General features: G+C 42.5%; 1 protein-coding gene across 1 annotated transcript in view; it reads left to right on the forward strand.

The window, feature by feature from the left end:
- Positions 1-1,049: 1,049 nt before the first annotated feature.
- Positions 1,050-11,318, forward strand: part of LOC128693876 (homeobox protein Nkx-2.1-like) — a 186,784-nt gene continuing 176,515 nt past the window's right edge. Inside the window, exon 1 of the mRNA XM_070090804.1 lies at positions 1,050-2,127. Within this exon, the coding sequence (XP_069946905.1) occupies positions 1,755-2,127 (373 nt within the window). The 5' untranslated portion in view covers positions 1,050-1,754. The remainder of the gene's footprint in view (positions 2,128-11,318) is intronic.

Consider the following 11,318-nt stretch of genomic DNA (forward strand, 5'->3'; position numbering starts at 1 on the left):
AGAAAAGCAGACGGAAGAGAAAGGAGAGGAGATGAAATAGCAAGAGTAGCAGCAAGGCAGAGGAGCAGTTAGAGGGAAGGGACCAGGAAGAGAAAGGTGCTGGGGGGGGGGTGGAAGCAGGAGCAGGGAGGAGGCAGAGACAAGGAAAAAACAGGGGCAGGAGGATGCAGGAGAAGGGGAAAAGCAGGGGCAAAGAGAAGGCAGAGGCAGAGGGACAGGAAAGAAGCAGGGGCTGGGAGGAGACAGAGGCAGGGGGTCGCCAGGACAAAGATCATGGTATTCACCAGTAATGGTCCAAAAAAGGTCACCAGGGAAGCATTTTCTCTCACCGCAGCAGCAGCATCAGCAACAGCAGCAGCAGCAGCAGCAGGACCTTCATGGGGGAGGAAGGTTGAGGTAACGGTGGAGGTGGCCGCTCCACTGCCTCCTTTGTCACAGCACTGCCCCTGCTGGGCCTCCTGTACCACCTTCACCCGTTATTACGGCGGCAATATACGCCACTGCTGCTGCGGCCGGTGGCGGCGGCGGCGGCGGCGGCGAGGTAGCAGCCGCAGGGAAAGCTAGGGTGCGGGAGATGGTTGAAGGGGGACAAAGGGGTTGTTAATTTAGCGCCCCCCCCTAACATGGTCGACTGTCTGTAATGTAATATTAATGTACAGCCCAACGTCTCTCTCTATTCTGCTCTTTTCGTCTGTAAAACAGTCTCTTTTCAGTTTAGTATTCATTCTTTTTCCTCTCATTGTTATTTCTCATAGCCACCCCGCAGTGAGTTCACAAATATTCCAAATCTATGGACCAATCTCAAGTGGGGAGGCACTCGAGACCAGCCAATCATATTAAGTGTTTCCGCCTCAGCTATTGATTGGTGGGATTTGACTTTGACGGAGCTTGACAGGTTTTCATTGGTTGACGCCGGCCCAAAACCCGCCCTCGTGGGAAATTACGCGCGCTCAATGGCTGGCCAGCCCAATCGCCCCGCCCCCAGATGGCAAGATGTAAAGTTGAGCTTGGTTAGGAAAATGTCGGAAGGCTCAGAGTGCTCTCCAATCTCCACTCGCTATCAAGCCAGTGCTATCATATTACTGGAAGCCAGATCTAAGCTCATTTGCTGCTTCTCACACAGCATTAACTGTAACGAGCACTCCAGTAAAAACCACAAGAGCTGCCGCATGCTACAAGAAACCAGCAGCCGCAAGCTGCCTCCGCCGCGGGCAAGAACAAGTGATCAGGTGCCAGGCTCTTATGAGCACACACTTTTATCCCTAGTGCCGCCAGTGTAACTCTTGACCTGAAGGTGACTCAAGAGTGCCATCGAGTCTGTGATCCATATCTTCAGCGCCAATGAGGAGGTTCGACGGCCCCTCCTGCCAGGTCTCTAGTCATCGATTGACCTCAAGGTGACGCTTGACTTTTACAATACCGAGACTCCCTCAAGATCTTTTGTTACGCACCTCAGGGGGATTCTTATGCGCTCCTCTTGAGCAGGACTTACGCGCTACGCCGCCAGTGTTTACCGCTTGACCGACGATTGACAAGTGCCACGATTTTATTAGTTGTTAAACAACGTATGAGTATATCAACGACGCGTTGAAGGGTAACAAGAAGCTAAGGGTGATAGTGTCGCAAGTGGAGGTGTAACTTGCTGCGAGTGTCACTCAAGGACCACGGTGATTAGGGTCACAGTGGTAGGGCCACAGTGGTAGGGCCACACAGTGGTGAGGGCCACAGTGAGGGCCATGGTGGGGCATTAGGTCATGAGCGGGAGCCCCAGGACGAACCAGCCCTTCTCCGTCACCTCCCTGCTGAGCCCTCTGGACACCCTGGCCTCTACTGTGGACGTGGCAGCAGCAGCAGCAGCCGCAGCAGCAGCAGCAGCAGGGCGGGGCTCCAGTGGCAGCAGCAGCACCAGCAGCAGCACCTTCGCTGCCTCAGGAATTGCCGCTTCGGCCTCCGTTAACGACTTCGCCGCCGCCATGCAGAACCCGTACGGTATGAGCCCCATGGCACACATGGCGCAGTTCGGAACTCACTCGACGTACCAGTACTGCAACACTGACCTGTCCCACTACGCCGCCCCCGCCTCCGCATCTTGGTATGGGACTTCCACCTCAGATCCACGGTTTGCAAGTAAGTGTTCAGTACTTTGGTACATCTGCATGCAGGCCAATGATTTCTTGTTGTCAATGGTCCAGGCGTTACAGCGTCCGGCCGCGCTGATCAATCATCCATTCTATGTCCGTATTTACCTCTGTCCAGATTATATTTTAGATTTTGCCACTGAAGTGGGTAGTTTATTGTGCACCCCCGTATCAATTCTGTGGACAGTAGCGCAATAACATGTAGATACCCAGAGATCAATTTAGTAGGTCCTAAAGAGGATGACATAACTTGGTCCTGTGAGTCGCTGAAAGAATGATAGCCGTGATAAACATTGTATCTGAGAAGAGAAAGTCACAGCCGCGGCTGGAACCGTTGGCAATTAATCCACAAGTTGGAAATAAAAACTAGACGACGTTTCGCTCCTTTCAGACCTCAGTAACGGTCATGGACGAAATGTCTTCAAATTTCCTTTTCTGATTTACGAAATGCTCGCCGAAGCCTCCGAGATAAACCTTGTTTTCCTAAGGACAGCCGTTGTCCTGGCTCTCCTCAGATTCTTGACTTTAAATTATTATTATTATTATTATTATTATTATTATTATTATTATTATTATGGGGAGCGCTAAACCAGTAGGGATTATACAACACATGTGGAAGAAGGAGGAAGGGATGGAAGGCATTCAGGGTCAGTTCAAGGAACTCTCTGAACCTTGAAGACGAAGCTCTGGTGAGGATCTACCGGAAGCCTCGGTGATGCTCTTGCAGTAATGGACACCACAGACACATCACACAAACTTAAATCATTTTAGACTTGACGCAAAAACACTGAGCACTCCGACTCTCTCCAAAAAAAAAAAATCAGTTCCATTTTATTATATTTTTATTTTTTCATGGCCAATTTATTATAGGAAATTATAATACGATGTTGCTGGTTCTTTCAGACCGACCCACAACTTGTATATGCTAAGATGGGAAAAAATATAGATGTCAAAATGGATTGAAGTCCAGGGCAATTGTATGTTGGTGAAAATGTTGCTGTTGATTGTACTGTTGGGGATTGTACTGTTGCGGATTGTACTTTTTGTGATTATATTGTTGCGGATTGTACTGCTGGTTATTGTAGTGTTGGTGATTATACTGTTGGGAATTATACTGTTCATGATTATACCGTTGATGATTGTACTGTTAGTGATTGTACTGTTGGTGATTGTACTGTTGGTGATTACATTATTGTGATTGTACTGTTAATTATTGTATTGTTGGTGATTGTACTGTTGATGATTGTACTGTTGGGATTGTACTGGTGGGGTTTGTACTGTTGGGGATTGTACTGTTGTTAATTATACTGTTGACGATTATAATCAAAAAGAAGCGCTAAGCCACAACAGCATACTGTTGACGAATTACTGTTAGTGATTGTACTGGTGGTGATTGTTCTGTTGTTGGTTGTATTGTTTGTTATTGTACTGTTGGGGATTATACATATGGATATTGTACTGTTGGGGATTGTACTATTGGTTATTATACTATTGGTGATTGTACTGTTGGTGACCATACTGCTGGGGATTCTACTGTTGGTGACTATTCTGTTGGGGATTCTACTGATGGTGAATGGACTACTGGGGATTATAATGTCGGAGATTGTACTGTTGGTGATCGTACTGTTGGTGACTATGGTGTTGAGGATTGTACTGTTGGTGGTTATAACGCTGATGATTGAACTGTTAGTGATTGTTCTGTCAGTGACAATATTGTTGGTGATTGTGCCGTTGGTGATTAGACTGTTGGTGACTAGCGTTGGGGACAATACTGTTGGTGACAATATTATTGGCGATTATATCGCTGGCGATTACATTGTTGGCGACAGTACTGTTGGCGCTAGTACTGTCGATTGTAATGTTGGTGATGGTGCTGTAACCGACTCCAATCCTATATAATACTTGTGGTTTTAACACTGTTATTGATCATTCTATTATTGATCCTTCTGATATTGATCATTCTGTTATTGATCCTTCTATTATTGATCCTTATATTACAGATCATTCTATTATTGATTATAATAATATTGATCATTCTATTATTGATCCTTATATTACTGATCATTCAGTTATTGATCATTCTATTATTGATCATTTATCGCTCTATTACTGATTAGCCTATTGTTGATCATTGTATTATTGATCATTCCAATATTGAAAATTTCATTATTGATCATTCCATTATTAATCATTCCATTATCGATAATTCCATTATTGATAATTCCATTATTGATCATTCAATTATTGATAATTCCAGTATTGGTCATTCCATTATTGATCATTCCAATATTGATCATTTCATTATTGATCATATTATTATTGACAATTCTGCTACCGATCATTCTGTTATTGATCATTCTAGTTTTGATAATTCTATTAGTTGCCATTCTTACTTAAGACACTTAAATATTTCGTCTTTCTCACTTTGCTTAGCAAAGTTAAGATAGGGAATGATAGGGTAGGATAGGTAGGTTAGGTTAGGTTAAGTTATTTTAGGTTAGGTTAGGTTAGGTTAGGTTAGGTTAGGTTAGGTTAGGTTAGGTTAGGTTAAGTTATTTTAGCTTAGGTTAGGTTAGGTTAGGTTAGGTTAGGTTAGGTTAGGTTAGGTTAGCTTAGGTTAGGTTAGGTTAGGTTAGGTTAGGTTAGGTTAGGTTAAGTTAGGTTAAGTTATTTTAGCTTAGGTTAGGTTAGGTTAGGTTAGGTTAGGTTAGGTTAGGTTAGGTTAGGTTAGGTTAGGTTAGGTTAGGTTAGGTTAGGTTATGTTCTTTTAGGTTAGGTTCGGTTAGGTTAGGTTAGGTTATGTTCTTTTAGCTTAGGTTAGGTTAGGTTAAGTTATTTTAGCTTAGGTTAGGTTAGGTTAGGTTAGGTTAGGTTAGCTTAGGTTAGGTTAGGTTAGGTTAGGTTAGGTTAGGTTAGGTTAGGTTAGCTTAGGTTAGATTAGGTTAGGTTAGGTTAGGTTAGGTTAGCTTAGGTTAGGTTAGGTTAGGTTAGGTTAGGTTAGGTTAGTTTAGGTTAGGTTAGGTTAGGTTAGGTTAGGTTAGCTTAGGTTAGGTTAGGTTAGGTTAGGTTAGCTTAGGTTAGGTTAGGTTAGGTTAGGTTAGGTTAGGTTAGGTTAGGTTAGCTTAGGTTAGGTTAGGTTAGGTTAGGTTAGGTTAGGTTAGGTTAGGTTAGGTTAGGTTAGCTTAGGTTAGGTTAGGTTAGGTTAGGTTAGGTTAGGTTAAGTTAAATTGGATTAAATAGTGGTAGAAACCTCAGATTTTCTCTTTATTTCTCGTTAGTGATTGTTGTTTGAACCTCAGTACTCACCTAGTTGTACTCACCTAGTTGTACTCACCTAGTTGAGGTTGCGGGGGTCGAGTCCGAGCTCCTGGCCCCGCCTCTTCACTGATTGCTACTAGGTCACTCTCCCTGAGCCGTGAGCTTTATCATACCTCTGCTTAAAGCTATGTATGGATCCTGCCTCCACTACATCGCTTCCCAAACTATTCCACTTACTGACTACTCTGTGGCTGAAGAAATACTTCCTAACATCCCTGTGATTCATCTGTGTCTTCAGCTTCCAACTGTGTCCCCTTGTTATTGTGTCCAATCTCTGGAACATCCTGTCTTTGTCCACCTTGTCAATTCCTCTCAGTATTTTGTATGTCGTTATCATGTCCCCCCTATCTCTCCTGTCCTCCAATGTCGTCAGGTTGATTTCCCTTAACCTCTCCTCGTAGGACATACCTCTTAGCTCTGGGACTAGTCTTGTTGCAAACCTTTGCACTTTCTCTAGTTTCTTCACGTGCTTGGCTAGGTGTGGGTTCCAAACTGGTGCCGCATACTCCAATATGGGCCTAACATACACGGTGTACAGGGTCCTGAATGATTCCTTATTAAGATGTCGGAATGCTGTTCTGAGGTTTGCTAGGCGCCCATATGCTGCAGTAGTTATTTGGTTGATGTGCGCTTCCGGAGATGTGCCTGGTGTTATACTCACCCCAAGATCTTTTTCCTTGAGTGAGGTTTGTAGTCTCTGGCCCCCTAGACTGTACTCCGTCTGCGGTCTTCTTTGCCCTTCCCAATCTTCATGACTTTGCACTTGGTGGGATTGAACTCCAGGAGCCAATTGCTGGACCAAGTCTGCAGCCTGTCCAGATCCCTTTGTAGTTCTGCCTGGTCTTCGATCGAGTGAATTCTTCTCATCAACTTCACGTCATCTGCAAACAGGGACACCTCAGAGTCTATTCCTTCCGTCATGTCGTTCACAAATACCAGAAACAGCACTGGTCTTAGGACTGACCCCTGTGGGACCCCGCTGGTCACAGGTGCCCACTCTGACACCTCGCCACGTACGATGACTCGCTGCTGTCTTCCTGACAAGTATTCCCTGATCCATTGTAGTGCCTTCCCTGTTATCCCTGCTTGGTCCTCCAGTTTTTGCACCAATCTCTTGTGTGGAACTGTATCAAACGCCTTCTTGCAGTCCAAGAATATGCAATCCACCTACCCCTCTCTCTCTTGTCTTACTGCTGTCAGTCATTATTGATCGTTGTTTGAACCTCAGTCATTATTGATCGTTGTTTGAACCTCAGTCATTATTGATCGTTGTTTGAACCTCAGTTATTATTGATCGTTTTTTGAACCTCAGTCATTATTGATCGTTGTTTGAACCTCAGTCATTATTGATCGTTGTTTGAACCTCAGTCATTATTGATCGTTGTTTGAACCTTAGTCATTATTGATCGTTGTTTGAACCTCAGTCATTATTGATCGTTGTTTGAACCTCAGTCATTATTGATCGTTTTTTGAACCTCAGTCATTATTGATCGTTGTTTGAACCTCAGTCATTATTGATCGTTGTTTGAACCTCAGTCATTATTGATCGTTGTTTGAACCTCAGTCATTATTGATCGTTGTTTGAACCTCAGTCATTATTGATCGTTGTTTGAACCTCAGTCATTATTGATCGTTGTTTGAACCTCAGTCATTATTGATCGTTGTTTGAACCTCAGTCATTATTGATCGTTGTTTGAACCTCAGTCATTATTGATCGTTGTTTGAACCTCAGTCATTATTGATTGTTGTTTGAACCTCAGTCATTATTGATCGTTGTTTGAACCTCAGTCATTATTGATCGTTGTTTGAACCTCAGTCATTATTGATCGTTGTTTGAACCTCAGTCATTATCGATCGTTGTTTGAACCTCAGTCATTATTGATCGTTGTTTGAACCTCAGTCATTATTGATCGTTGTTTGAACCTCAGTCATTATTGATCGTTGTTTGAACCTCAGTCATTATCGATCGTTGTTTGAACCTCAGTCATTATTGATCGTTGTTTGAACCTCAGTCATTATTGATCGTTGTTTGAACCTTAGTCATTATTGATCGTTGTTTGAACCTCAGTCATTATTGATCGTTGTTTGAACCTCCAAGCGTCTCCTACACCTCCTGCTGCTGCTACTACTGCTACTACTAGCAGCAGAAACAGAAACAGTTGTTGTGGAATTAGTAGTAGTAGTAGTAGTAGCAGTAGTATTAGTAGCAGTAGTAGTAGCAGTAGTAGTAGCAGTAGTAGTAGTAGTAGCAGTAGTAGTAGTAGTAGTAGTAGTAATAATAGTAGTAATAGTAATAACAGTAGTAGTAGCAGTAGTAGTAGCAGTAGTAGTAGCAGTAGTAGTAGTAGTAGTAGTAGTAGTAGCAGTAGTAGCAGTAGTAGCAGTAGCAGTAGTAGTAGCAACAGAAACTGAAACAGTAATATGCAACGGAAACAGTCAAATATAACCGGAAAAACAGATATAGTAACAGAAAATAACGGAAGATGTGACTCAGAACTAAACAAACAATTGTGTTAGATTTTCTGGACATAAAATGGCAATATAAATTAACAACAGTAGAACAACAGTAAAACAACAGCAGACAAGCAACAACAGTAGAAGAGTGAAGAAACAGCAACCAAAGAAAAACAGATTAACATAGGTAGTAAATCAACAGTCAAACAGCAACAGTTGATTAACAGTAACAACAGGACAATATTAACGTAGCATCAACAGTAGAAGAACAGTAGGACAGCAGTAACAGTAGAACAGTGAAATACAGCAACAACAAAACAATAGTAACGTATCAACAACAGTATAACAACAGTAGGGCAGCAATAACAGTAGAACAGTAGAGAAACAACAACAACAGAGCGATATTAACAACAGTAGACAAGTAAATAAAAGGCAAAATTATACCTAAATTAAAGTATTAAAAACAGTAGAACTATAATGAAACAACAACAACAACAACAAAAGAACAATAACAACAACAACAACAACAACAACAACAACAACAACAACAACAACAACAAAAGACAACAACCACAACAACCACAAAAGAAAAATAACAACAACAAAAGAACAATAACAGCAAAATAATAGTAACAAAATAATAATAACAACAAAAGAAGCAGAACAAAAGAACAATATTAAATTAGCAACAACAGTAAAAAAAATTAAAGCGGCAACAATAGTAAGACAGTAGAGAAACAGTCAGTAGAACAACAGGAAAGCAGCAGTAACAGTAGAATAACAGTAAAAAGAACAACAGTATAACAACAGGAAAGCAGAAGTAACAGTAAAATAACAGTAAAGAAACAGCAACAATAGAATAACAGAAAAAGCAGTAAGAATAAAACAGTAAATAATAGCAACAGTAGAACAACAGGAAAGAAGCAGCAAGAGTAGAACAGTAAATAATAGCAACATTAGAACAAGAGTATAGCAACAGTAACAGTAGAACAGTAAAGCAACAGTAACAGTAGAACAGTAAAGCAACAGTAACAGTAGAACAACAGTAAAGCAGCAGCAGCAGAACAACAGTTGAAAAGCAGCAACAGTAGAACACCAGTAAATCAACAGCAACAGTAGAACAGTAAAGCAACAGTAACAGTAGAACAGTAAAGCAACAGTAACAGTAGAACAGTAAAGCAACAGTAACAGTAGAACAGTAAAGCAACAGTAACAGTAGAACAGGATACGGTTAAGTATCCTGAGGGACTTTAAGTTTCTGGAGAGAGTGTAATTACAGGGTACAATTAGAACGTAAAATTAGAGTGCATAATTTTGGCGTTTAAAACTATTGTTAACACACCTTAACATTCACATTGTCCTCGAGGAGATGCAAAACATTCATCTGTCTCCACGGGAAAATTTTGGTTTTAGCCAAAAAACAGCAATTTAATATTTTTTGGGTTAGTGGGTTTGAGTTTGAGAACGAGTTGCCTAGTGCGGGCCAGAAGGTCTCTCCCCTCCTCAAGTTTTCCTCCATTCTTATGTTCTTAGGTACTTTAGGAGAGGCGCGGTGGAACAGCGTTTCGGTTCATCCTGAATCGAAACGTCAAGTCACAGCTGAGTTTTCACACACGTAAAGAATTAAGCAGAGTGTCACAACATTAGTTTTCCACAAACTTGAGTTTCATTTTTTTTTTGTATTTGGTAAATACCGGCCGAGACATTTCTCAACATAAAATTTCCCAGGTTCGTCTCTCTTCCCACCAAACTAAAAGTCGGTCGATAGTAGTTAAGTTACGACCGGACCCCTGCAAACATAACTAGGCGATCACCAACACACACAAAAACCCAGAGTGTGTATCCTCTGCCTTGTGATCGGAGGTCTGGTGTTGTTTGTCTTGTCAAGTGGTCGAGGTGCAATGCTCGACACGTAACTCTGAATACCGTGTTTCAGAGCATTGTGGGTAGATCTCTCCACACTGGCCGTCCCTGGTATAAACCATGTAATTTCTGCAGTCAGGGATCGCTGTCACTAACAGCCTCTCTTATCTGAGGATTTCCCAGTTTGACAGCAACATTGACAAGACTTGACCTTGCAATCACAAACTCCCTGTATATTCTTGAAGAACCAAAAGGCCCAATCCCGTGATTGCAACGTAACACAAATAACCCTCACATAGGAGAGAGGGTTATTTGTGTACTGTATATTCTTAGTATGAGGCCTCAAGTGAACACCTCATACAGAGTCCTGAGACGCGAGCCACAATCTGCCGCCGGCCAGTACGAACTACCCACTCAACTCATCCACATTCATCCATCTGTCCACAAAAACAACTTAGCTTATTCGTGAGTGAAAAAACTTAGCTTAATGTAAGTTTAAGCATAAATCTCGTAAAAGAAAAATACTGGATTTATCTGTGTACCGTAGATATATTGTGAATGCGACCACTTAGTTTAAAGAGATCGTTCTTGCTCTGATACTGAGTAGCTGTGCTGCCTGGTAATTACTTTCAATTGTTCCCGGCACTGACGATGTGAGGGTGTCTGATACACCGAAACCTTTGGATGATCAACTAGGCTGTTGATGCCAGCTCTTCTCCCACGAGCTATAATGTTATGTGTTTATAAATTATCTAACGATAGCCCTGTTGCTAACACCGCGTGGTTAACACCCTGTTGCTAACACCGCGTGGTTAACACCCTGTTGCTAACACCGCGTGGTTAATACCCTGTTGCTAACACCGCGTGGTTAACACCCTGTTGCTAACACCGCGTGGTTAACACCCTGTTGCTAACACCGCGTGGTTAACACCCTGTTGCTTACACCGCGTGGCTAACACACTGTTGCTAACACCGCGTGGTTAACACCCTATTGCTAACACCGCGTGGTTAACACCCTGCTGCTAACACCACGTGGTTAACACCCTGCTGCTAACACCGCGTGGCTAACACCCTGTTGCTAACACCGCGTGGCTAACGCCCTGTTGCTAACACCGCGTGGGTAACACCTTGCTGCTAACACCGCGTGGCAAACACTCTGCTGCTAACACCGCGTGGGTAACACCCTGTTGCTAACACCACGTGGCAAACACCGTGTCGCTAACACCGCATGGTTAACACCCTGTTGCTAACACCGCATGACTAACACCCTGTTGATAACGCCGCGTGGCTAAAACCTTTTTTCTAACACCGCGTGGCTAACACCCTGCTGCTAACACCGCGTGGTTAACACCCTGCTGCTAACACCGCGTGGCTAACAGAAGTTAAGTCACACTCAACAGATATTCGCCATCAATAGCAAAAGTTAACAATTAAATCAAACAGATGAACAACGGGAGTTACACAGGTGTTTGTTGAACAAATAAATTGTTATTGTAGCTTATTGGCTCTCAGATGATGATTATAACAAACACATTAATAGATTTG

The sequence above is a fragment of the Cherax quadricarinatus genome, chromosome 33 (genome assembly GCF_038502225.1).
Source record: "Cherax quadricarinatus isolate ZL_2023a chromosome 33, ASM3850222v1, whole genome shotgun sequence".
Lineage (NCBI taxonomy): Eukaryota > Metazoa > Arthropoda > Malacostraca > Decapoda > Parastacidae > Cherax > Cherax quadricarinatus.